Source organism: Phyllobates terribilis, unplaced genomic scaffold (genome assembly GCF_046119375.1).
Source record: "Phyllobates terribilis strain yellow unplaced genomic scaffold, ASM4611937v1 Scaffold_8__6_contigs__length_399053987, whole genome shotgun sequence".
NCBI lineage: Eukaryota > Metazoa > Chordata > Amphibia > Anura > Dendrobatidae > Phyllobates > Phyllobates terribilis.
This window is the reverse complement of record NW_027362768.1, coordinates 180,275,634-180,300,786: the sequence shown is the minus strand read 5'-3', so window position 1 is coordinate 180,300,786 and position 25,153 is coordinate 180,275,634. Positions and strand designations below refer to the sequence as shown.

At 43.7% G+C, this 25,153-nt stretch overlaps 1 protein-coding gene across 1 annotated transcript in view; it reads left to right on the top strand.

Annotated features, from left to right (window-relative positions):
* The window catches only part of LRRC40 (leucine rich repeat containing 40), a 38,619-nt gene extending 37,172 nt beyond the window's left edge, over positions 1-1,447 (top strand). Inside the window, exon 15 of the mRNA XM_073643884.1 lies at positions 284-1,447. Coding sequence (XP_073499985.1) covers positions 284-389 — 106 coding nt within the window. The 3' untranslated portion in view covers positions 390-1,447. The remainder of the gene's footprint in view (positions 1-283) is intronic.
* Positions 1,448-25,153: the final 23,706 nt, after the last annotated feature.

Genomic DNA, 25,153 nt, shown 5'->3' with positions numbered 1-25,153 from the left:
AATTATGTAACCAATATTGTCAATACTTTTTGTCTAAAAAGGGGTTGTCTTATGAGACGATGGTCAATCCCTTTAATTCTTGGCTGCGCCCCCTGCTGGCGCCCTGTCATAGCCAAGGGTATTGCCTGTCGATTGCTCAGCAGTAGACCAAGCGCGTGATCGCCCAAAATGTTTGCTAATTTTTTTGGAGCAGCTTCGTCCTGGCTAATTGAGAGAGAGAGGGGTCATATTATGTCTTGCATGTTCCTGTACTGTCTTAGTAAGAATATTTTCTTGTCCACAGATCTCTGAACCTGGAAGGAAATCCTTTCCGAACCCCCCGAGCTGCTGTTTTATCTAAAGGAACGGCGGCCGTTCTGGAATATCTGCGTAGTCGTATTCCCACCTGATCAGCGTCTCAGGACTCGGATGTCGGTGCGACCATGTACATAGTGATCGGGGGGGGGGGGTAGCGGTTTTACTGCCATCACTTTTCTTCAAATTACTTGTATCCCTTACAACCATAATCCAGAGCAACCACCTCATAAAGTTTCTAAAATTTAATAAATTGAACCAAAAATGATAGGGGTTAGAAAGATATCTTGTGTCCTTCTTAAAAAAAAAAAAAAAAAAAAAAACAGCGCCACACATATCCAGTGGTTGTATGTGGTATTGCATATCAACTCAATCTATGGACAGATGTGGCGCTATTTCTGAAATAAAGCAGCCATGTTTTTCTAATAATGAACAACCCCTTTAAGTCATATAAATATTTTTAGCAGTAGAGTGACATAGAAGGCCGGTTATATAGCCCACCCACTAGGGGGTCATCATAGATCATATGGACCACTTTTGGATTGAGGTTATATCTGTCTTGTGGTCTCTCCACAAACAGCCACAAAAGTATAAATATATCTTTAAGAATTATTTATGGTGACTAGAAATCCCCCATTTATGTTTAATGTAAAGTAATAATCTTCTTTTATACATCCTGACACATTTTATATTGCCCAGCGTTTACGTATCTTGCTCCAAACTGACTAAAGAGGTCAGCGGATCTCACAATGCATTACGGCGTGGAAGAAAACAGCTGAAAACGCTCAGCATAGACACTGAACCAGCAGGGGATTTCTGTTACATGGGAGATCAGAAATGTAAAAAAAAAAAAAAAAAAAGCAGAATTGTGAATGCAGCTCTGGTTGGGAATAGTAAAGATGGCATGCTATAACTCAGGATCCCCATGAGATGAGTATAGCAGTGTATTTGCACCAATAGTCAATATTTTAAAGAGGCTTACACTGTAAATGAAGTTCTGTTTTACTGACAGATTTTACAACTTTTGCTAAAATCGCAGGTTTCTTCCCACATCCCTAAGTGACTTCTGCAGTTTATTAATTACTGTTTTCCTTTAAGGCGGAACACAAAGGTAAACTTGGGAATAAATAAACTGAGCACTTGTGTAATAAAATGTGTATGTTTTATATGTATATTTATAATATGGCACTAGGGGGCGCTCACTGCAGACACATTTATTCCGAATCCATTGGATTCAGTGATGCATCTTATGCAGGGAGCTCCCTCTAGTGGTGGATACAAGCAGCATAAATTTTTATTAGAAGTGTTTGTTGTGTTTCTATGTGAATATACCAGTAAAGTGACACATTATGTTGAAATTTTAAAAGGGTTTTCCAGCGGTACCAATGGATGGCTCATTGCGCGGCTTGCTTGCTGATCACTGAATTTGAGGATTGCAAAAATGAACAGGCTGAATGCAGGTGGTACTGTGCAAGGAGCTATTGGGATGGAGCTGTGATGCCCCACAAATAGTGGCATGGCGTTACTTGCTATGCTGTGACACCTAAGTAGCAGCCAGGATATGGGGATAATACATCACATTACACCTACCTGACCTTTTATAGAGAAACTAACATCAGGTTCCCTTGTTAAGGGACGTAACCCTGCAGTCCTATGTGTGAACAATGCCTTTTTAAAATAGTATTTTTACCATAGATAATTCAATAATTTTAAATAGTGCAGTCTTCATTTTGGCCACAAGGTGTCACCAGAGTAACCACTTATCTCTTTACAGTAGGCTGCAAAACAAGATTCTATTTTGATCAAACAAGCTTTAAAATACGATTTCTTTTTTTTTTTTCCTTCCATATTTATGGGGGCATTGTATGATAAAAAGAAAATCACTGATAAAATCCTACAGTTTTCATACTGGCACTAGATGCAATCACTCCAATCTTGTTTTACAGCCTGTGGTGACATCTAGTGGCAATGGTGAAAACTACAGTGATTTATCATTGATTTTTGATGATGATGCAAGGCCCTAATATGGAAGGAAAATATTATTGTGAATCTCTAAAGCACAATGTAAAACTAAATCAAAGGAAGTTTGAAACAATATATTGGCTTCCATATTTATTTAGAAAATCAATAACATGCTGTAGTTTTTACATTGGCCACTAGATGTCACCGACTTTGTTATATCTTCCTTTACTGCCTGCTGTGAAGACGTCTCCATCAGATTTAACAAGATGAATCGCACAGAATAAAAAACCAAAACAGCCACCGACTTGTACGATAAACTGACATTTTATTTTTGTACATTACTTTTTTTTTTTTTTTTCTTTTATATACGATACTGAAAAAGAGTTAAAACTTCAAAGCCTTAAAAATGGGGGCGCTGTACACTGCACAGCATTGATCAAGTACCTGTATTTGTTTCTATATACAGAAAGCGTCTCCAAAAGTTTTTGCACACAACCCTCATCATAAAGTCACATAAGTCTACCCTCCGCCATGTGCAAAATACCCGAACAGAAAAATCGATTGCACAGAATCAATAGTGTAAAATATAATATATAATCTCTATATCCCCCCCCCCCCCAACCCGCGTCGTACAATAAAAGCAGCGTTCAAGTTCAGTAAATTTTCTATACTTCCAAAAAAAAAACAAACGTGTAATACATTCACAAATTATTGGTGTGAAGCGGAAACGTCGCCGCTGTCACCGTCCCGGCTTTATTTACATCCATGAAAAGTACATTGGTCTTTATTATCATATCGCATTTCTGAAACACTTTACAAAAATGACAAGTCTTCAGATTTAACCCAAAAACACAACTTTTTTTTTATGTTTTAAAAAAAAAAAAAAATTCTTTTCCCTGCATCAATGATACACTTTTTTGTATATTTTCTTTTCTACTTGTCGATTTTATATTTTAGGATTTGTGTATAAAAATTCAAATATTAAAAAAAAAGCATTTTTTAATTTAAAATAATAATAATTTCTTGCAACTTGTGGTTCCAGAGACTTCATTAATGGAGGAGGATTACAGAAAAATACAATTCTAGTAGGTTTAGCGAAGAATCGCCTGTTGGCACGATGGAGATGAGGACTTATCCGATCTGCACAAATCCTGAAGGTCTTTCATGCAATGATTAGCAATGTGGGAGATCTGAATCCTACGACCTGTCTTATGTCCTTATGCTATGTTATTGACTGTAGTCTATTGCTCTCTGCTATCAGCCAGCAGTGATGTGTTGCCCTCCTCCATCTGCAAAGCAAAATCCCAACACATTTGGATCATGCACCCAAAATTGCCACTTGGGCGGGTGGGTTTGCTAATCCCCCTGCCTGTGTGTCCAGGATTGATGTGGCAAAAATAGAAGATAAAAGAGGAAGTAGAGTAACACCTCGCTGCAGGATCTGACTACAGAAGGGTCTGATTGTAGTCTGTATCCATGGAAACACATAGGTTCTGCAGAGGGGCTGCATACGCAAAATGGATACAGATATTTAATTGAAATAATTCTGGTAAGTTTCATTTTTTATTTTAGATGCATCAAACCAATAGAAATAGTAGAAAGCTTGAACATATTTACTTAAAGGGGCTTTCCCACAAACAAAAAATCATTTTAATCAACAGTTCTTGGAATAATAACTTCCACAATTGGATGTGTTTCAATAAAATGTTCCTGTGCTGAGATAATCTTATAAATGTGCCCCTGCTGTGTACTGTGTAATGGCTGTGTCTGACCGTGCAGGAACATAGTCTGATCATACCACATCTCCTGGGCAGGGGAGGAAGCAAAGGACTATACAGACAGGACAGCAGGGGAGGAAGCAAAAGACTATACAGACAGGACAGCCGGGATCACAGATGATTCTTTCTTTGAAGTTAAACATTTTTTTTAAATACAGGCAGGGAAATGTTTTATCTCACAAAAAGAGTCAGCTGTGATCCCGGCTGTCCTGCCTGTATACTTTCTTTTCCTTCCTCCCCTGCCCAGGAGATGTGGTATGATCAGACCATGTCCCTGCACAGTCAGACACAGCCATTACACAGTACACAGCAGGGGCACATTTATAAGATTATCTCAGCACAGGAACATTTTATTTAAACACATCCAATTGTGGAAGTTATTATTCCAAGATCTATTGATTAAAATGTACTTTTTGTTTTTGGGAAAACCCCTTTAAATCCAGAAATCTACCTCCCTTCCCAGTAATTTACCACGGTGGGGCGGCTTGTAAATTGGCATATGATTACTCGGGCATCTGGATCGGTTTTATTGGCCTCCTGAGTCATTTAATTGAGTCTTTGTTGCCATGCTCCTATCTGGTCATCCGCGCCTCCTCTCGCACAGATGTACGTCACCTCGAAGGATGGCGGCGGCGGCACAAAGCCCATCGGCGGTTTTTGTTTTTGCTGTCTGGCTTTTTGAGGCAGCGGACGGATTGTGAGCCGTCTCCTCTGTAGGCGTCTTCAGGTGAATTATGTTCATCCTCGTTAAGACCTTCTGTTGTCATTGTGAGAAAATGCCTCTGAAACTGGGCCCCGGTCCACGAGCGAAGTGCCCACCGGTCCAAGAGCAGTGGCAGTACGCAGAGAAGAGGCCACTTTAATTTTGGATACATTAAACTGTTCTGACCTTGGAAGGGAAATGTGTCCTGGGAATATAATAAATGATCTTTTCTGTAATGGTTTCTCTATAAAAAGTTGAATCACTTTGTAATTACTTTTCATTACTGGACGTGTTCTGCTCTGACGTCCGCACGGAGCAGAGACGTGCGAGCAGCGTCGGGGTATCTGTGGCCGTCCCACAGATAAAGGGCCCCGTGCTGGAGATCGGCGGGGGCCCCAAGCAATGTACAAGTTATCGCCTGTCCTGTTGAATAACTCCTAAGCTGCAATTCAGTCACTGGACATTACAAACATGAAGCCTGAGGCTGCACCACTGAGAGGGTCTGACACCACTGAGAGGGTCTGACACCACTGAGAGGGTCTGACACCGGACCAAAATCGCCATCTATAAAAATCACACTCTCCTCAAGTTGGGTATAGATATTCGTTGCGAATGACCAAATAAATTACTAGGGGACGTGCTGCTATCAGTAGTGCAGCCTCAGGCGTTGAACTCTACAAGAATGTAAAATATTTTACAAACTTTTTGATTTTCTTACACGGCAGTCATCCTATCTGTGAAGGCGTATAACACGGACAACCATCGTATCACAATGCTCGGACTGGCCGGCGGCTCTCCTGACCCGAGCGAGACATACAGGCTGCCGGCCAGTCCGAGCATTGTGATACCATCGACGTCCGTGTCATACGGCCGTCTGACTGCGACCTAAGACACATAATATCCCTGTAGGAGGTTATTAAAGCAAATCTGTCACCCGATTTCACAATACAAACTGCAAACTTAATTTTAGACCTGATGAGGTTGGTGTACTCACTATTAAAATTAATTTCAGAATGGCAGCATAGTCCTTAATCACAGTTTAACTCGAGCTCCGTCTGACTGACAGCCCCTCAGTGCGGCTTGTACTGAGCGCCCTGTCCGTCACGCTGGACGGCAGAGATTTCATTCTAGAGCCAAACTCCATAAAATGCTGATTTTTTTTTTTAATATCTGAAAATCCATAGCAAAATGTTCCTACGGTCCAAAGTAGGGACACCAGCCTCATCAGGTCTAAGATATATTTAATAATGTATGCAGGTTATATTGTGAAGGCTGGAGACAGATCTGCTTTCAGGCAGTTGTTGGACACTGGCGACCCGCGGGGGCCGCATGTGGTCTGCAGGTGTGACACTTAGTTGTGACTCCTCTAGTTGGGCCAGCAGGTGGCAGCATCACATAGTAATATGGTGGAGGAGAAGAAAGCTGCGAGAAGGGGGTCAGATTGTGAGAAGGGGGCTTCCTGCCCCTGTGTGAATGCAGTCATAGTGTGAACAGGGCAGGTGCTAGTGGGCTTGTGTGCCCTATACACCCATAAACGGTGACTTGACTAGTTGAGCATACGCACTTCCGCTCTATTCTCTAGAAGGATGGGGCTCCCAGAGTGTGGACCCCAATGCATACAATGATACTATTGGTGGTGGGAATAACCCTTTCAAGAGGGTTTTCCCCAAAATTGAAAGGTTCTCTCCTATGCATGGGATACGGATTGACTACAGTAGTGTTCAAAATACTAGCCGTCCAATATGACTAACCTGATTAATCACTGTTTTTGATATAAATTATATCACCACATGTCAAACAATTCACCAGTTGGTGCAGAAGATTCCAAGAAAACCCCCAGACTCCGCATTCATGATCTGCAGGTTTTTGAGTCTGTGTATTTGAATAATTAATTGTACGGGGGAGTTTGCAAAATAATAGCATGGTGGAGGTCAATTAGTGAGGTCAATCATTCTGTGAGGAAACAGGTGTGAATCGTGGCCCTTATTGAATGGTGACGCCAGGACAAATGGAGAAACATTTTGTGGACTGATGAAAGGAAAATTGTTATTTTTTGGGTCCGCAGACAGTTCGTCAGAAGACCCCCAAACTCTTCATTCAAGCCACAGTACACTCTGAAGACAGTAAAGCATGGTGGAAGCATCATGATATGGGCATGTTTCTCTTACTATGGTGCCGGACCCATTTACCGCATACCAGGGATCAGAGACCAGTTTTCATATATTAAAATACCTGAAGAGGTCATGTTGCCTTACGCTGAAGAGGATACGCCCTTGAAATTGGTGTTTCAACAAGACAACAACCATAAACACACTAGTAAACAAGCAAAATCTTTGTTCCAGTCCAACAAAATTGAGGTTATGGAGTGGCCAGCCCAATATCCGGACCTTAATCCGGTAGAACACTTGTGGGATGACATCAAAAATGCCGTTTCTGAGGCAAAGCCAACAAATGCCAAAAAATTGCGGGATGTAGTCAAAGCCTCCTGGGCTGGAATAACAGCTGACAGGTGCCAGAAGTTGGTTGACTCTATGCAACATACATGTGAAGCAGTTCTAAAAAAAACTGTGGGTATACAAATAAATATTAGGTTAGTGATTCACAGGAATGATAAATCCTCAAAAAAAAAGACACATATTGTGAGTTTGTAAAGACAAATGCAGACACTGCTATTTTTTAGAACAGAACAATGTTCATTTTTTGTTATTTTCTGTAAATTAGTTAAAAAATTATATACATTTCTCTTCATGTTTAGAATTAGAAAACAGCGTGCAATTTTCTCAATGCATGGAAATAAAAACTAGTGCAAAGATTTTGTGCGTAACTCATGTTTTGAACACACTGCTATTATTTTGAACACTACTGTATAAATCACTCGGATCCCCAACGACCAAGAGAACAAAACTCTTCAGAGGGTGCACTATAACTTCCATCATGCTTTACTAATCACTGGGATCCCCAGCGACCAAGAGAACGAAACTCTGCAGAAGTGCACTATAACTTCCATCATGCTTTACTAATCACTGGGATCCCCAGCGATCAAGAGAACGAAACTCTGCAGAGGGTGCACTATAACTTCCATCATGCTTTACTAATCACTGGGATCCCCAGCGACCAAGAGAACGAAACTCTGCAGAGGTGCACTATAACTTCCATCATGCTTTACTAATCACTGGGATCCCCAGCGACGAAGAGAACGAAACTCTGTAGAGGTGCACTACAACTTCCATCATGATTTACTAATCACTGGGATCCCCAGCGACCAAGAGAACGAAACTCTGCAGAGGTGGAACATGCACTACAACACCCATCATGCTCTAGCCGAGCTGTATACTCTGCGATCTCCAGCATATACAGTGAATAGAGTGAAGGTCTGCAGCCGGAGCTTTCCAGAGCCGGACTGTCAGGGTAGCTGAGGGTCTCCGGGCTCGGACCCTGAAAAATTAGTAATCCCCTATTATATCGAACACTAACTTATAGGGGGGCTTGATGGGAGTTGTGGAGGATCAGTAGCGGTCACTGGGCTCAGCTGTAGATTTATTTGCATCCTGTAGTTGTCACTAATGGGGGGAGCAGAAACCCCTATGAAGGCAAGAATCCCAGCAGTACTGCAGGCTTGTGTATTGTGGATGGGGGGCTCCCACTGCTATAAACCTGGAGGGGGGGCTGCACTATAAGGGGAACTCTAGCAAAAGACAATCACCACTGCTGACAAACGCTCCATGAGAAAATATCAAATCCTTGGCCGCATTGTAATCCACATTCAATGACAATTCAGCCGTCTCAATAACAATTTGCGAGAGAGAGAAAAAAATTCTAAATACAGTCGTCTTCCTCGTCTTCTGAAATTGTTACCACGGTAACCGCTGCGGAGACAAATGGTGAAATGCGCAAAGCCGCGAATGCAATTTCAATGTTAATCTCGGTTGTTTAAGAAACAGCTCCGTCCAATATAAGAGATGACCGATCGGGGCGGCCGGGAGATGAATGTCACCCGCTCTCATTGCTCCACGCCGCACACACACTTTCATTTTTAGCATTCACTGCTGAATGATAAATACTTCAAGGGAAATAAGTGACGTCACCAGGGAAAATCACATTTACACTGATTGCACATTTTTTTGGGCCTGGTATGTACACAGTGACTGCACCAGCAGAATAGTGAGTGCAGCTCTGGAGTATAATACAGGATGTAACTCAGGATCAGTAATGTATGTACACAGTGACTGCACCAGCAGAATAGTGAGTGCAGCTCTGGAGTATAATACTGGGTGTAACTCAGGATCAGTAATGTAATGTATGTACACAGTGACTGCACCAGCAGAATAGTGAGTGCAGCTCTGGAGTATAATACAGGATGTAACTCAGGATCAGTAATGTAATGTATGTACACAGTGACTGCACCAGCAGAATAGTGAGTGCAGCTCTGGAGTATAATACAGGATATAACTCAGGATCAGTAATGTAATGTATGTACACAGTGACTGCACCAGCAGAATAGTGAGTGCAGCTCTGGAGTATAATACAGGATGTAACTCAGGATCAGTAATGTAATGTATGTACACAGTGACTGCACCAGCAGAATAGTGAGTGCAGCTCTGGAGTATAATACAGGAGGTAACTCAGGATCAGTAATGTAATGTATGTACACAGTGACTGCACCAGCAGAATAGTGAGTGCAGCTCTGGAGTATAATACAGGATGTAACTCAGGATCAGTAATGTAATGTATGTACACAGTGACTGCACCAGCAGAATAGTGAGTGCAGCTCTGGAGTATAATACAGGATGTAACTCAGGATCAGTAATGTAATGTATGTACACAGTGACTGCACCAGCAGAATAGTGAGTGCAGCTCTGGAGTATAATACAGGATGTAACTCAGGATCAGTAATGTAATGTATGTACACAGTGACTGCACCAGCAGAATAGTGAGTGCAGCTCTGGAGTATAATACAGGAGGTAACTCAGGATCAGTAATGTAATGTATGTACACAGTGACTGCACCAGCAGAATAGTGAGTGCAGCTCTGGAGTATAATACAGGATGTAACTCAGGATCAGTAATGTAATGTATGTACACAGTGACTGCACCAGCAGAATAGTGAGTGCAGCTCTGGAGTATAATACAGGATGTAACTCAGGATCAGTAATGTAATGTATGTACACAGTGACTGCACCAGCAGAATAGTGAGTGCAGCTCTGGAGTATAATACAGGATGTAACTCAGGATCAGTAATGTAATGTATGTACACAGTGACTGCACCAGCAGAATAGTGAGTGCAGCTCTGGAGTATAATACAGGATGCAACTCAGGATCAGTAATGTAATGTATGTACACAGTGACTGCACCAGCAGAATAGTGAGTGCAGCTCTGGAGTATAATACAGGAGGTAACTCAGGATCAGTAATGTAATGTATGTACACAGTGACTTCACCAGCAGAATAGTGAGTGCTGCTCTGGAGTATAATACAGGATGTAACTCAGGATCCGTAATGTAATGTATGTACACAGTGACTGCACCAGCAGAATAGTGAGTGCAGCTCTGCAGTATAATACAGGATGCAACTCAGGATCAGTGCAGGATCAGTAATGTAATGTATGTACACAGTGACTACACCTGCAGAATAGTGAGTGCAGCTCTGGAGTATAATACAGGGTGTAACTCTGGATCAGTACAGGATCAGTAATGTATGTACACAGTGACTGCACCAGCAGAATAGTGAGTGCAGCTCTGGAGTATAATACAGGAGGTAACTCAGGATCAGTACAGGATCAGTAATGTAATGTATGTACACAGTGACTGCACCAGCAGAATAGTGAGTGCAGCTCTGGAGTATAATACAGGATGTAACTCAGGATCAGTAATGTAATGTATGTGCACAGTGACTGCACCAGCAGAATAGTGAGTGCAGCTCTGGAGTATAATACAGGATGTAACTCAGGATCAGTAATGTAATGTATGTACACAGTGACTGCACCAGCAGAATAGTGAGTGCAGCTCTGCAGTATAATACAGGATGTAACTCAGCATCAGTAATGTAATGTATGTACACAGTGACTGCACCAGCAGAATAGTGAGTGCAGCTCTGGAGTATAATACAGGATGCAACTCAGGATCAGTGCAGGATCAGTAATGTAATGTATGTACACAGTGACTGCACCAGCAGAATAGTGAGTGCAGCTCTGGAGTATAATACAGGATATAACTCAGGATCAGTAATGTAATGTATGTACACAGTGACTGCACCAGCAGAATAGTGAGTGCAGCTCTGGAGTATAATACAGGATGTAACTCAGGATCAGTAATGTAATGTATGTACACAGTGACTGCACCAGCAGAATAGTGAGTGCAGCTCTGGAGTATAATACAGGATGCAACTCAGGATCAGTAATGTAATGTATGTACACAGTGACTGCACCAGCAGAATAGTGAGTGCAGCTCTGGAGTATAATACAGGATGTAACTCAGGAGCAGTACAGGATAAGTAATGTAATGTATGTACACAGTGACTACACCAGCAGAATAGTGAGTGCAGCTCTGGAGTATAATACAGGGTGTAACTCTGGATCAGTACAGGATCAGTAATGTAATGTATGTACACAGTGACTGCACCAGCAGAATAGTGAGTGCAGCTCTGGAGTATAATACAGGAGGTAACTCAGGATCAGTACAGGATCAGTAATGTAATGTATGTACACAGTGACTGCACCAGCAGAATAGTGAGTGCAGCTCTGGAGTATAATACAGGATGTAACTCAGGATCAGTAATGTAATGTATGTGCACAGTGACTGCACCAGCAGAATAGTGAGTGCAGCTCTGGAGTATAATACAGGATGTAACTCAGGATCAGTAATGTAATGTATGTACACAGTGACTGCACCAGCAGAATAGTGAGTGCAGCTCTGCAGTATAATACAGGATGTAACTCAGCATCAGTAATGTAATGTATGTACACAGTGACTGCACCAGCAGAATAGTGAGTGCAGCTCTGGAGTATAATACAGGATGCAACTCAGGATCAGTGCAGGATCAGTAATGTAATGTATGTACACAGTGACTGCACCAGCAGAATAGTGAGTGCAGCTCTGGAGTATAATACAGGATGTAACTCAGGATCAGTAATGTAATGTATGTACACAGTGACTGCACCAGCAGAATAGTGAGTGCAGCTCTGGAGTATAATACAGGAGGTAACTCAGGATCAGTAATGTAATGTATGTACACAGTGACTGCACCAGCAGAATAGTGAGTGCAGCTCTGGAGTATAATACAGGATGTAACTCTGGATCAGTAATGTAATGTATGTACACAGTGACTGCACCAGCAGAACAGTGAGTGCAGCTCTGGAGTATAATACAGGAGGTAAATCAGGATCAGTAATGTAATGTACGTACACAGTGACTCCACCAGAAGAATAGTGAGTGCAGCTCTGGAGTATAATACAGGATGTAACTCAGGATCAGTAATGTAATGTATGTACACAGTGACTGCACCAGCAGAATAGTGAGTGCAGCTCTGGAGTATAATACAGGAGGTAACTCAGGATCAGTAATGTAATGTATGTACACAGTGACTGCACCAGCAGAAAAGTGAGCGCAGCTCTGGAGTATAATACAGGAGGTAACTCAGGATCAGTAATGTAATGTATGTACACAGTGACTGCACCAGCAGAATAGTGAGTGCAGCTCTGGAGTATAATACAGGATGTAACTCAGGATCAGTAATGTAATGTATGTACACAGTGACTGCACCAGCAGAATAGTGAGTGCAGCTCTGGAGTATAATACAGGATGTAACTCAGGATCAGTAATGTAATGTATGTACACAGTGACTGCACCAGCAGAATAGTGAGTGCAGCTCTGGAGTATAATACAGGATGTAACTCAGGATCAGTAATGTAATGTATGTACACAGTGACTGCACCAGCAGAATAGTAAGTGCAGCTCTGGAGTATAATACAGGATGTAACTCAGGATCAGTAATGTAATGTATGTACACAGTGACTGCACCAGCAGAATAGTGAGTGCAGCTCTGGAGTATAATACAGGAGGTAACTCAGGATCAGTAATGTAATGTATGTACACAGTGACTTCACCAGCAGAATAGTGAGTGCTGCTCTGGAGTATAATACAGGATGTAACTCAGGATCAGTAATGTAATGTATGTGCACAGTGACTGCACCAGCAGAATAGTGAGTGCAGCTCTGCAGTATAATACAGGATGCAACTCAGGATCAGTGCAGGATCAGTAATGTAATGTATGTACACAGTGACTGCACCAGCAGAATAGTGAGTGCAGCTCTGGAGTATAATACAGGATGTAACTCAGGATCAGTAATGTAATGTATGTACACAGTGACTGCACCAGCAGAATAGTGAGTGCAGCTCTGGAGTATAATACAGGATGTAACTCAGGAGCAGTACAGAATAAGTAATGTAATGTATGTACACAGTGACTGCACCAGCAGAATAGTGAGTGCAGCTCTGGAGTATAATACAGGGTGTAACTCTGGATCAGTACAGGATCAGTAATGTAATGTATGTACACAGTGACTGCACCAGCAGAATAGTGAGTGCAGCTCTGGAGTATAATACAGGAGGTAACTCAGGATCAGTACAGGATCAGTAATGTAATGTATGTACACAGTGACTGCACCAGCAGAATAGTGAGTGCAGCTCTGGAGTATAATACAGGATGTAACTCAGGATCAGTAATGTAATGTATGTGCACAGTGACTGCACCAGCAGAATAGTGAGTGCAGCTCTGGAGTATAATACAGGATGTAACTCAGCATCAGTAATGTAATGTATGTACACAGTGACTGCACCAGCAGAATAGTGAGTGCAGCTCTGGAGTATAATACAGGATGCAACTCAGGATCAGTGCAGGATCAATAATGTAATGTATGTACACAGTGACTGCACCAGCAGAATAGTGAGTGCAGCTCTGGAGTATAATACAGGATGTAACTCAGGATCAGTAATGTAATGTATGTACACAGTGACTGCACCAGCAGAATAGTGAGGGCAGCTCTGGAGTATAATACAGGATGTAACTCAGGATCAGTACAGGATCAGTAATGTAATGTATGTACACAGTGACTGCACCAGCAGAATAGTGAGTGCAGCTCTGGAGTATAATACAGGATGTAACTCAGGATCAGTAATGTAATGTATGTACACAGTGACTGCACCAGCAGAATAGTGAGTGCAGCTCTGGAGTATAATACAGGAGGTAACTCAGGATCAGTACAGGATCAGTAATGTAATGTATGTACACAGTGACTGCACCAGCAGAATAGTGAGTGCAGCTCTGGAGTATAATACAGGAGGTAACTCAGGATCAGTACAGGATCAGTAATGTAATGTATGTACACAGTGACTGCACCAGCAGAATAGTGAGTGCAGCTCTGGAGTATAATACAGGATGTAACTCAGCATCAGTAATGTAATGTATGTACACAGTGACTGCACCAGCAGAATAGTGAGTGCAGCTCTGGAGTATAATACAGGATGCAACTCAGGATCAGTGCAGGATCAATAATGTAATGTATGTACACAGTGACTGCACCAGCAGAATAGTGAGTGCAGCTCTGGAGTATAATACAGGATGTAACTCAGGATCAGTAATGTAATGTATGTACACAGTGACTGCACCAGCAGAATAGTGAGGGCAGCTCTGGAGTATAATACAGGATGTAACTCAGGATCAGTACAGGATCAGTAATGTAATGTATGTACACAGTGACTGCACCAGCAGAATAGTGAGTGCAGCTCTGGAGTATAATACAGGAGGTAACTCAGGATCAGTAATGTAATGTATGTACACAGTGACTGCACCAGCAGAATAGTGAGTGCAGCTCTGGAGTATAATACAGGAGGTAACTCAGGATCAGTACAGGATCAGTAATGTAATGTATGTACACAGTGACTGCACCAGCAGAATAGTGAGTGCAGCTCTGGAGTATAATACAGGAGGTAACTCAGGATCAGTACAGGATCAGTAATGTAATGTATGTACGCAGTGACTTCACCAGCAGAATAGTGAGTGCAGCTCTGGAGTATAATACAGGATGTAACACAGGATCAGTAATGTAATGTATGTACACAGTGACTGCACCAGCAGAATAGTGAGTGCAGCTCTGGAGTATAATACAGGATGCAACTCAGGATCAGTGCAGGATCAGTAATGTAATGTATGTACACAGTGACTGCACCAGCAGAATAGTGAGTGCAGCTCTGGAGTATAATACAGGATGTAACTCAGGATCAGTAATGTAATGTATGTACACAGTGACTGCACCAGCAGAATAGTGAGGGCAGCTCTGGAGTATAATACAGGATGTAACTCAGGTCAGTACAGGATCAGTAATGTAATGTAATGTATGTACACAGTGACTGCACCAGCAGAATAGTGAGTGCAGCTCTGGAGTATAATACAAGATGTAACTCAGGAGCAGTACAGGATAAGTAATGTAATGTATGTACACAGTGACTGCACCAGCAGAATAGTGAGTGCAGCTCTGGAGTATAATACAGGAGGTAACTCAGGATCAGTACAGGATCAGTAGTGTAATGTATGTACACAGTGACTGCACCAGCAGAATAGTGAGTGCAGCTCTGGAGTATAATACAGGATGTAACTCAGGATCAGTAATGTAATGTATGTACACAGTGACTGCACCAGCAGAATAGTGAGGGCAGCTCTGGAGTATAATACAGGATGTAACTCAGGATCAGTAATGTAATGTATGTACACAGTGACTGTACCAGCAGAATAGTGAGTGCAGCTCTGGAGTATAACACAGGATGTAACTCAGGATCAGTAATGTAATGTATGTACACAGTGACTGCACCAGCAGAATAGTGAGTGCAGCTCTGGAGTATAATACAGGAGGTAACTCAGGATCAGTAATGTAATGTATGTACACAGTGACTGCACCAGCAGAATAGTGAGTGCAGCTCTGGAGTATAATACAGGATGTAACTCTGGATCAGTAATGTAATGTATGTACACAGTGACTGCTCCAGCAGAATAGTGAGTACAGCTCTGGAGTATAATACAGGATGTAACTCAGGTTCAGTAATGTAATGTATGTACACAGTGAGTGCACCAGCAGAATAGTGAGTGCAGCTCTGGAGGATAATACAGGAGGTAATTCAGGATCAGTAATGTAATGTATGTACACAGTGAGTGCACCAGCAGAATAGTGAGTGCAGCTCTGGAGGATAATACAGGAGGTAACTCAGGATCAGTAATGTAATGTATGTACACAGTGACTGCACCAGCAGAATAGTGAGTGCAGCTCTGGAGTATAACACAGGAGGTAACTCAGGATCAGTAATGTAATGTATGTACACAGTGACTGCACCAGCAGAATAGTGAGTGCAGCTCTGGAGTATAATACAAGATGTAACTCAGGATCAGTACAGGATCAGTAATGTAATGTATGTACACCGTGACTGCACCAGCAGAATAGTGAGTGCAGCTCTGGAGTATAATACAAGATGTAACTCAGGATCAGTACAGGATCAGTAATTTAATGTATGTACACCGTGACTGCACCAGCAGAATAGTGAGTGCAGCTCTGGAGTATAATGCAAGATGTAACTCAGGATCAGTACAGGATCAGTAATGTAATGTATGTACACCGTGACTGCGCCAGCAGAATAGTGAGTGCAGCTCTGGAGTATAATACAGGATGTAACTCAGGATCAGTAATGTAATGTATGTACACAGTGACTGCACCAGCAGAATAGTGAGTGCAGCTCTGGAGTATAATACAAGATGTAACTCAGGATCAGTAATGTAATGTATGCACACAGTGACTGCACCAGCAGAATAGTGAGTGCAGCTCTGGAGTATAATACAAGATGTAACTCAGGATCAGTAATGTAATACATGGATACAGTGACTGCACCAGCAGAATAGTGAGTGCAGCTCTGGAGTATAATACAGGTGGTAACTCAGGGTCAGTACAGAATCAGTAATGTAATGTATGTACACAGTGACTGCACCAGCAGAATAGTGAGTGCAGCTCTGGAGTATAATACAGGATGTAACTCAGGATCAGTAATGTAATGTATGTACATAGTGATTGCACCAGCAGAATAGTGAGTGCAGCTCTGGAGTATAATACAGGATGTAACTCAGGATCAGTAATGTAATGTATGTACACAGTGACTGCACCAGCAGAATAGTGAGTGCAGCTCTGGAGTATAATACAGGAGGTAACTCAGGATCAGTAATGTAATGTATGTACACAGTGACTGCACCAGCAGAATAGTGAGTGCAGCTCTGGAGTATAATACAGGATGTAACTCAGGATCAGTAATGTAATGTATGTACACAGTGACTGCACCAGCAGAATAGTGAGTGCAGCTCTGGAGTATAATACAGGATGTATCTCAGGATCAGTAATGTAATGTATGTACACAGTGATTGAACCAGCAGAATAATTGGATCAGTATTAGAGTAGTTTTATTCTTATAAGGGGCAGTACTATCCACTCCTGAACAATGACATTGCAACACCAAGAAAGAAAAGTTGTGGAATTTTGGAAATCACAGGATAGCTAGACATGTTACTGATCTGCAAATAATGAAAAAAATGAAACACCATTTTCAAAATGTCTCTATTTATTCAATCTGGAGTATGAGCACCATGTGCAGAAATACCAGCACTTACAACCTTGTCTGCTATTAATAATGTTATTAATGCTTTTCTGAAGAAGGTTCTGCCACACCGAATGCAAATCAAGATCCACTACTGGCAGCTGACAGTACACCAGCAACATGCTGCTTGGCCTTGTTGTGTTGTAATATTATCCATCTTGTGATTTTCATAATTTCTTTTTCTTGGTGTTTCAGTTTTAATGTTGCGGAGTGTTGTATTGTTGTACATAGGGGCAGTATTATAGTAGTTATATTCTTGTACATAGGGGCAGTATTATAGTAGTTATATTCTTGTACATAGGGACAGTATTATAGTAGTTATATTCTTGTACATAGAAGCAGTATTATAGTAGTTATATTCTTGTACATAGGGGGCAGTATTATAGTAGTTATATTCTTGTACATAGAAGCAGTATTATAGTAGTTATATTCTTGTACATAGGAGCAGTACTATAGTTGTTATATTCTTGTACATAGGGGGCAGTATTATAGTAGTTATATTCTTGTACATAGGGGGCAGCATTATAGTAGTTATATTCTTGTACATAGGAGCATTATTATAGTAGTTATATTCTTGTACATAGGGAGCAGTATTATAGTAGTTATATTCTTGTACATAGGAGCATTATCATAGTAGTTATATTCTTGTACATAGGAGCAGTATTATAGTAGTTATATTCATGTACATAGGGGGCAGTATTATAGTAGTTATATTCTTGTACATAGGGGCAGTATTATAGTAGTTATATTCTTGTACATAGGAGCAGTATTATAGTAGTTATATTCATGTACATAGGGGGCAGTATTATAGTAGTTATATTCTTGTACATAGGAGCAGTATTATAGTAGTTATATTCTTGTACATAGGGGCAGTATTATAGTAGTTATATTCTTGTACATAGGAGCAGTATTATAGTAGTTATATTCTTGTACATAGGGGGCAGTATTATAGTAGTTATATTCTTGTACATAGGGGGCAGTATTATAGTAGTTATATTCTTGTACATAGGGGCAGTATTATAGTAGTTATATTCTTGTACATAGGAGCAGTATTATAGTAGTTATATTCCTGCACATAGGGGGCAGTATTATAGTAGTTATATTCTTGTACATAGGGGCAGTATTATAGTAGTTATATTCTTGTACATAGGGGCAGTATTATAGTAGTTATATTCTTGTACATAGGGGCAGTATTATAGTAGTTATATTCTTGTACATAGGGAGCAGTATTATAGTAGTTATATTCTTGTACATAGGGGCAGTATTATAGTAGTTATATTCTTGTACATAGGAGCAGTATTATAGTAGTTATATTCTTGTACATAGGGGCAGTATTATAGTAGTTATATTCTTGTACATAGAGGGCAGTATTATAGTAGTTATATTCTTGTACATAGTGGTAGTATTATAGTAGTTATATTCTCGTACATAGGGGCAGTATTATAGTAGTTATATTCTTGTACATAGGAGCAGTATTATAGTAGTTATATTCTTGTACATAGGGGCAGTATTATAGTAGTTATATTCTCGTACATAGGGGCAGTATTATAGTAGTTATATTCTTGTACATAGGAGCAGTATTATAGTAGTTATATTCTTGTACATAGGAGCAGTATTATAGTAGTTATATTCTTGTACATAGGGGCAGTATTATAGTAGTTATATTCTCGTACATAGGAGCAGTATTATAATAGTTATATTCTTGTACATAGGGGGCAGTATTATAGTAGTTATATTGTTGTACATAGGAGCAGTATTATAGTAGTTATATTCTTGTACATAGGAGCAGTATTATAGTAGTTATATTCCTGCACATAGGGGGCAGTATTATAGTAGTTATATTCTTGTACATAGGGGCAGTATTATAGTAGTTATATTCTTGTACATAGGGGCAGTATTATAGTAGTTATATTCTTGTACATAGGAGCAGTATTATAGTAGTTATATTCCTGCACATAGGGGGCAGTATTATAGTAGTTATATTCTTGTACATAGGGGCAGTATTATAGTAGTTATATTCTTGTACATAGGGGGCAGTATTATAGTAGTTATATTCTTGTACATAGGAGCAGTATTATAGTAGTTATATTCTTGTACAAAGGAGCAGTATTATAGTAGTTATATTCTTGTACATAGTGTGAGGCAGTGACCGGGATCATATACGAGGGACGTTATATATCCCCCAGAATGTGTACAGAGACCTATTAAATCCATTGGAGTGCATTGCAGTCACAAACTCACCTGCGGCTGCAATGCAGGAATGAAGGTGAGCAGTGACCTGGTCAGACTACCTGGCTAAGGCAGATTAGTAAAACCCGGCAGGGCCTTCATTTCTTGGAGGAGGTCACAGGAGGCAGTGGGGCGGCCTACGCCCTCCAACCCGGGTTTTCCAGTGGCTCTTGCCACAGGTCCTTTAGAAACCCTGCACTAAGGATTAGTGTTGTTCTATGTTGGATCCTGCGAGGAGCACAGCAGGGAAGCTCAGCAGGATGGAGTGTGGTTGAACCCACGCATGGGAAGGCTCTGCACCTGTTAGGCTCTGAGCGGCCCTGTGCGGCCTTTGCCCCTGGCAACCGTTGTTTAAGGACTCGTGTTAACCCAGCAGCGAACCAGAGGACTGTCCTGTTTACCCTTGAGTTGCTGAATAAAAGCTGTTTCTGTTGGACTTGCTTGGGTCACTGCCTCAGTTACTGCACGGTGTGAACACCGCCGCCTTACAGCTTGGTAGCGAATGCGGGCATAGTCACTGAGGCATACCCCACCGGCAGCTGCATGACCGCAATCCGGCCGGCCACCTTTCAGCCCCACCCCGTGGACAAAATGGACGAGCTGTTAAAGCAGCTGGTACTCACCCAGCAGCAGCACCTGAGTCTCCAACGACAACAGCAGGAGCGGGAACAGCAGCATAATCAACAGCAGCAGCTATTGTACCAGCAGCAGCAAAAAACAAACGAACTGTTGCTGCAACAGATTGCTGCCCTGCGGGAGACGCCGACGGCACCAGCCTCGGAACATTGCGAGGCCCGGGACAAGGTTCGCTCAGCGTTGAGGAAGATGGGACCGGAGGACGATGTGGAAGCCTTCCTGACCATTTATGAGCGCACAGCAGAGCGGGAAAACCTACTGGCCGGCCAGTGGGCAGAAGCGGTGGCTCCGTTTCTGGTCGGCGATGCCCAAAAGGCCTACTTCGACCTCAGTCGGGAGGACGCCCAGGACTACCAGAGGCTCAAGGGTGAGATCCTTGCCCAACTGGGGGTCAATACATACGTGAGGGCTCAGCGTGTATTTTCATGGGCCTATGTGGAGACTCGACCTGCCCGGTCTCAGGCTTATGACCTCCTGCAGCTGGTAAAGAAGTGGCTCCAGCCTGAGACTTTTTCTCCAGCCCAGATGGTGGAGAGGGTGGTGGTTGAAAGGTTGGTGAGGACTCTGCCAGCCGCTATCCTACGTTGGGTGGGGAAAGGGGACCCCGGCACACTCGACCAGGTGGTCAGCCTGATCGAGAGCTACTCGGCCACTCAAGACTCTATCCGGGACTCTCCCCCTCGCGGCTGTCACGCCGATCCCTGCCAACCCAGGAACCAGGAAAGGAGTCGCGTCCCTCTGCTGAGGACAGTCAGCACCATACCCGTGCTGAAGGGATACCCCGGAGTGAGAGTGGCAGGAGACCGGTTCCCTCCCAATCGGTCTTAAGACCTAACAGTACCTCCACCATTGGGTGCTGGCGGTGTCAGGGGCTGAGACATGCGGTCGCTAATTCCCCCCTGACTACGGAACCCATGGACTGCGGATTTATCCACCGGGTCTCAATGTACGCCCAGACTGTCTGCACTGCGAGCGCCTACCCCCCGGACAGTGAACCCCAACTGTGCCAGGTACTGGTTAATGGGTACCCCACGGAGGCCCTCCTAGTTTCAGGGAGCCTAGTGACTTTGGTACATGGGTCGCTGGTGGCTGGAGACAACCCCAGTGGACGGCCAGTCGGGGTTGTGTGTATCCATGGGGACCTCCGAGAGTACCCAACCACGGAGGTAGTTTTGTCCACGCCATGTGGAGACATAAAACATGTGGTGGGGGTGGTAAAAACTCTTCCCTATGGGACTGTGTTGGGAAGAGACTTGCCCCTGTTCTGGACTCTGTGGAAAAACAAAATCCACTCTCCCCCGGTAAAATGTATTACAGGCGCTGTACACGATGAACCCGAGTCAGGGGTACCTGCCGTAGGGGTGTCCAACCTAGGGACAGAGTGTGACCCCGATAGGTTTCCCCTAGAGGTGCTGGCAGGAGAGGTCGAGGAGACCCCATCGATCCCTGAGCTGGAAGTGTCCCAGTGCACGTTTGGGACAGCTCAACTACAGGATCCCACTCTGACTTGGGCGCAGGAAAGGGTGTTAGAGGTAAATGGCGTAGCTCAACAGCCCTGTGCAGATACTGTATTTCCACGCATGGTAGTCAACGGTGAGTTGCTCTATAGGGTAGACAAAATCAGGGACGAGGTCATGGAACAGTTAGTGCTACCTCAGTCGTACTGTAGGGCGGTTCGGAGTTGGCACACACACACCTGCTGGGTGGACACTTAGGGGTAAAAAAGACGCAAGAACGTATCTTGCAGCGGTTCTTTTGGCCTGGGATTTACGCGGAGGTCCAAAAGTTCTGCGAATCCTGCCCTGAATGTGAGTTGACCTCACCCACCGCAAGTTTCCGTAGCCCATCGGTACCCCTGCCAGTGATAGAGGTACCTTTTGAACGGATTGCAATGGACTTGGTAGGGCCCATTGTAAAATCCGCTTGTGGCCACCAACATATACTGGGGGTCGTCGACTATGCCACCCGGTACCCGGAAGCTATACCGCTACGCCACACCTCGGCAAAACTGATTGCTCGGGAGCTGTTTGCCATGTTCTGTCGCCTTGGACTACCTAAGGAGAGCCTGACGGATCAGGGGACCCCTTTTATGTCCAAGGTGACAAGGGAACTGTGCAAACTGCTAAAAATTAGACAATTGCGCACCTCGGTGTACCACCCTCAAACCGACGGGCTAGTAGAACGGTTCAATAAAACCCTCAAGTCCATGTTAAAAAAGGTGGTTTCTAAGGACGGAAGGGATTGGGACATGTTGCTACATTATTTGATGTTCGCCGTCCGTGAGGTACCCCAGGCTTCCACAGGGTTCTCTCTCTTTGAGTTATTGTACGGCAGACACCCTAGGGGTCTGTTGGACATAGCCAAAGAGACGTGGGAACAAGAGCCGACTCCACATAGGAGTATAATTGAACACGTGGCTAGTATGCAGGACCGGATCGCGGCGGTCATGCCCATCATGAAAGAATATCTGTTAGATGCTCAGGCAGCTCAGAGGCGCACATATAATAAAAGAGCAAAGAGTCAGGTCTTTTAACTAGGGCGATCGGGTGTTAGTACTGGTACCCACAGCTGAGAGTAAGCTCATGGCCAAGTGGCAAGGGCCACATGAGGTTCGAGAAAAGGTGCGGGAGGTAAATTACCGGGTGTATCAGCCCGGAAGGAGGAAACCTGAGCAGCTTTATCATGTAAACCTGCTAAAACCTTGGAAAGATCGAGAGTGTTTAGTTACAGACGTCACCCCGGGCGTATCGCCAGAGAGTTCTCTACCTTTAGCCAGGGATGCGTCCGGGGGAGAAGTCAGGATAAGTGATGCCCTCACTAAACAGCAGCGACGGGAGGCTCGCTCACTGGTGCAGCAGATTACCGACATGTTCTCAGAGCTACCAGGTAGAACTACGGTTCTCCAACATGACATTGTCACCGAACCCGGGGTAAGGGTGCAAATGAGACCGTACCGGGTACCCGAAGCCCGGAGGCAAGCCATCATGGCTGAGGTAAAACAGATGCTCCAGTTCGGGATTCCTCGATGACGCCTGAGTGAGTGGGCTAGCCCCATCGTACTGATTCCAAAACCAGATGGATCGTTACGCTTCTGTATCGATTTCCGAAAACTAAATGAAGTGTTGAAGTTTGACCTTTATCCAATGCTCAGGGTGGACGAGCTGATTGAGAGACTGGGGCAGGCCCAGTACTTTACCACGCTCGGTCTCACCAAGGGTTACTGGCAGGTACCTCTCACGAAATCGGCGAAGGAAAAGACCGCCTTCGTAACTCCGGAGGGTCTATACCACTATGTGGTCTTACCTTTTGGGTTACATGGGGCCCCGGACACATTCCAGAGGTTGATGGACATAGTACTCAAGCCTCATCAGGAGTACGCGTCCGCGTATCTAGATGATATTATCATCTTTAGCACCGACTGGCATACGCATCTATCCCAGGTACAAGCGGTTCTGGATTCTCTCAGAGCTGCGGGGTTAACGGCAAACCCAAAAAAATGTGCGATAGGGCTAGAGGAAGCCTGATATTTGGGATATGTGATAGGCAGAGGAGCTATCAAGCCCCAAATCAATAAAGTTGAGGCCATAAAAAATTGGCCTAAACCGTCAAGTACAAAGCAGGTGAGGGCGTTCCTTGGCATCCTTGGGTATTACCGCCGGTTTATACCTAATTTTGCTGGGAGAACGGCGGCCCTGACCAATCTCTTGAAAGGAAAAAATCGGTAATTGTTCGGTGGAACCCTCAGGCAGAAGAAGCCTTTCAGCCCATGAAGTTGGCCTGGTGTGGACAGCCGGTCCTCATCAGCCCAAACTTCAAGGAAACCTTCATTGTACAGACAGATGCCTGGGAGGTAGGCCTAAGGGCGGTATTGTCACAAAAAGTGAATGGTGAAGAGCACCCGGTCACCTACTTGAGTAGAAAACTTGTCCCGACAGAGAGAAACTATAGCGTGGTAGAGAAGGATGTTTGGCTATTGAGTGGGCCTTGGAATCGCTACGTTATTATTTACTCGGGCGTCAGTTCCGCTTGGTGACGGACCACTCACCCTTGGTATGGATGAGGAACGCCAAGGAGAGGAATGCACGAGTCACCAGATGGTTCCGGTCACTGCAAAATTTCAGTTTCTCTGTAGAACATCGCCCTGGGAAGTTGCAAGCAAACGCGGATGCCCTGTCCCGGGCACCCTGTATGGCGGCAAATGTTCAACCCCACAAGTTTGAACAGAGGGGGGGATATGTGAGGCAGTGACCGGGATCATATACGAAGGACGTTATATATCCCCCAGAATGTGTACAGAGACCTATTAAAGCCATTGGAGTGCATTGCAGTCACAGACACAGCTGCGGCTACAATGCAGGAATGAAGGTGAGCAGTGACCTGGTCAGGCTATCTGGCTAAGGCAGATTAGTAAAACCCGGCAGGGCCTTCATTTCTTGGAGGAGGTCACAGGAGGCAGTGGGGCGGCCTCCTCCCTCCAGCCCGGGTTTTCCAGTGGCTTTTGCCACAGGGCCTTTAGAAACCCTGCACTAAGGATTAGTGTTGTTCTGTGTTGGATCCTGCTAGGAGCACAGCAGGAAAGCTCAGCAGGATGGAGTGTGGTTGAATCCACGCCTGGGAAGGCTCTGCACCTGTTAGGCTCTGAGCGGCCCGGTGCGGCCGTTGCCCCCGGCAACCGTTGTTTATGGACTCATGTTAACCCGGCTGCGAACCGGAGGAGTTTCTGTTTACCCTTGAGTTGCTGAATAAACCTGTTTATGTTGGACTTACTTGGTCACTGCCTCAGTTACTGCATAGTGTGAACACCGCTGCCTTACAACTTGTACATAGGGGCAGTATTATACTAGTTATATTCTTGTACATAGGAGCAGTATTA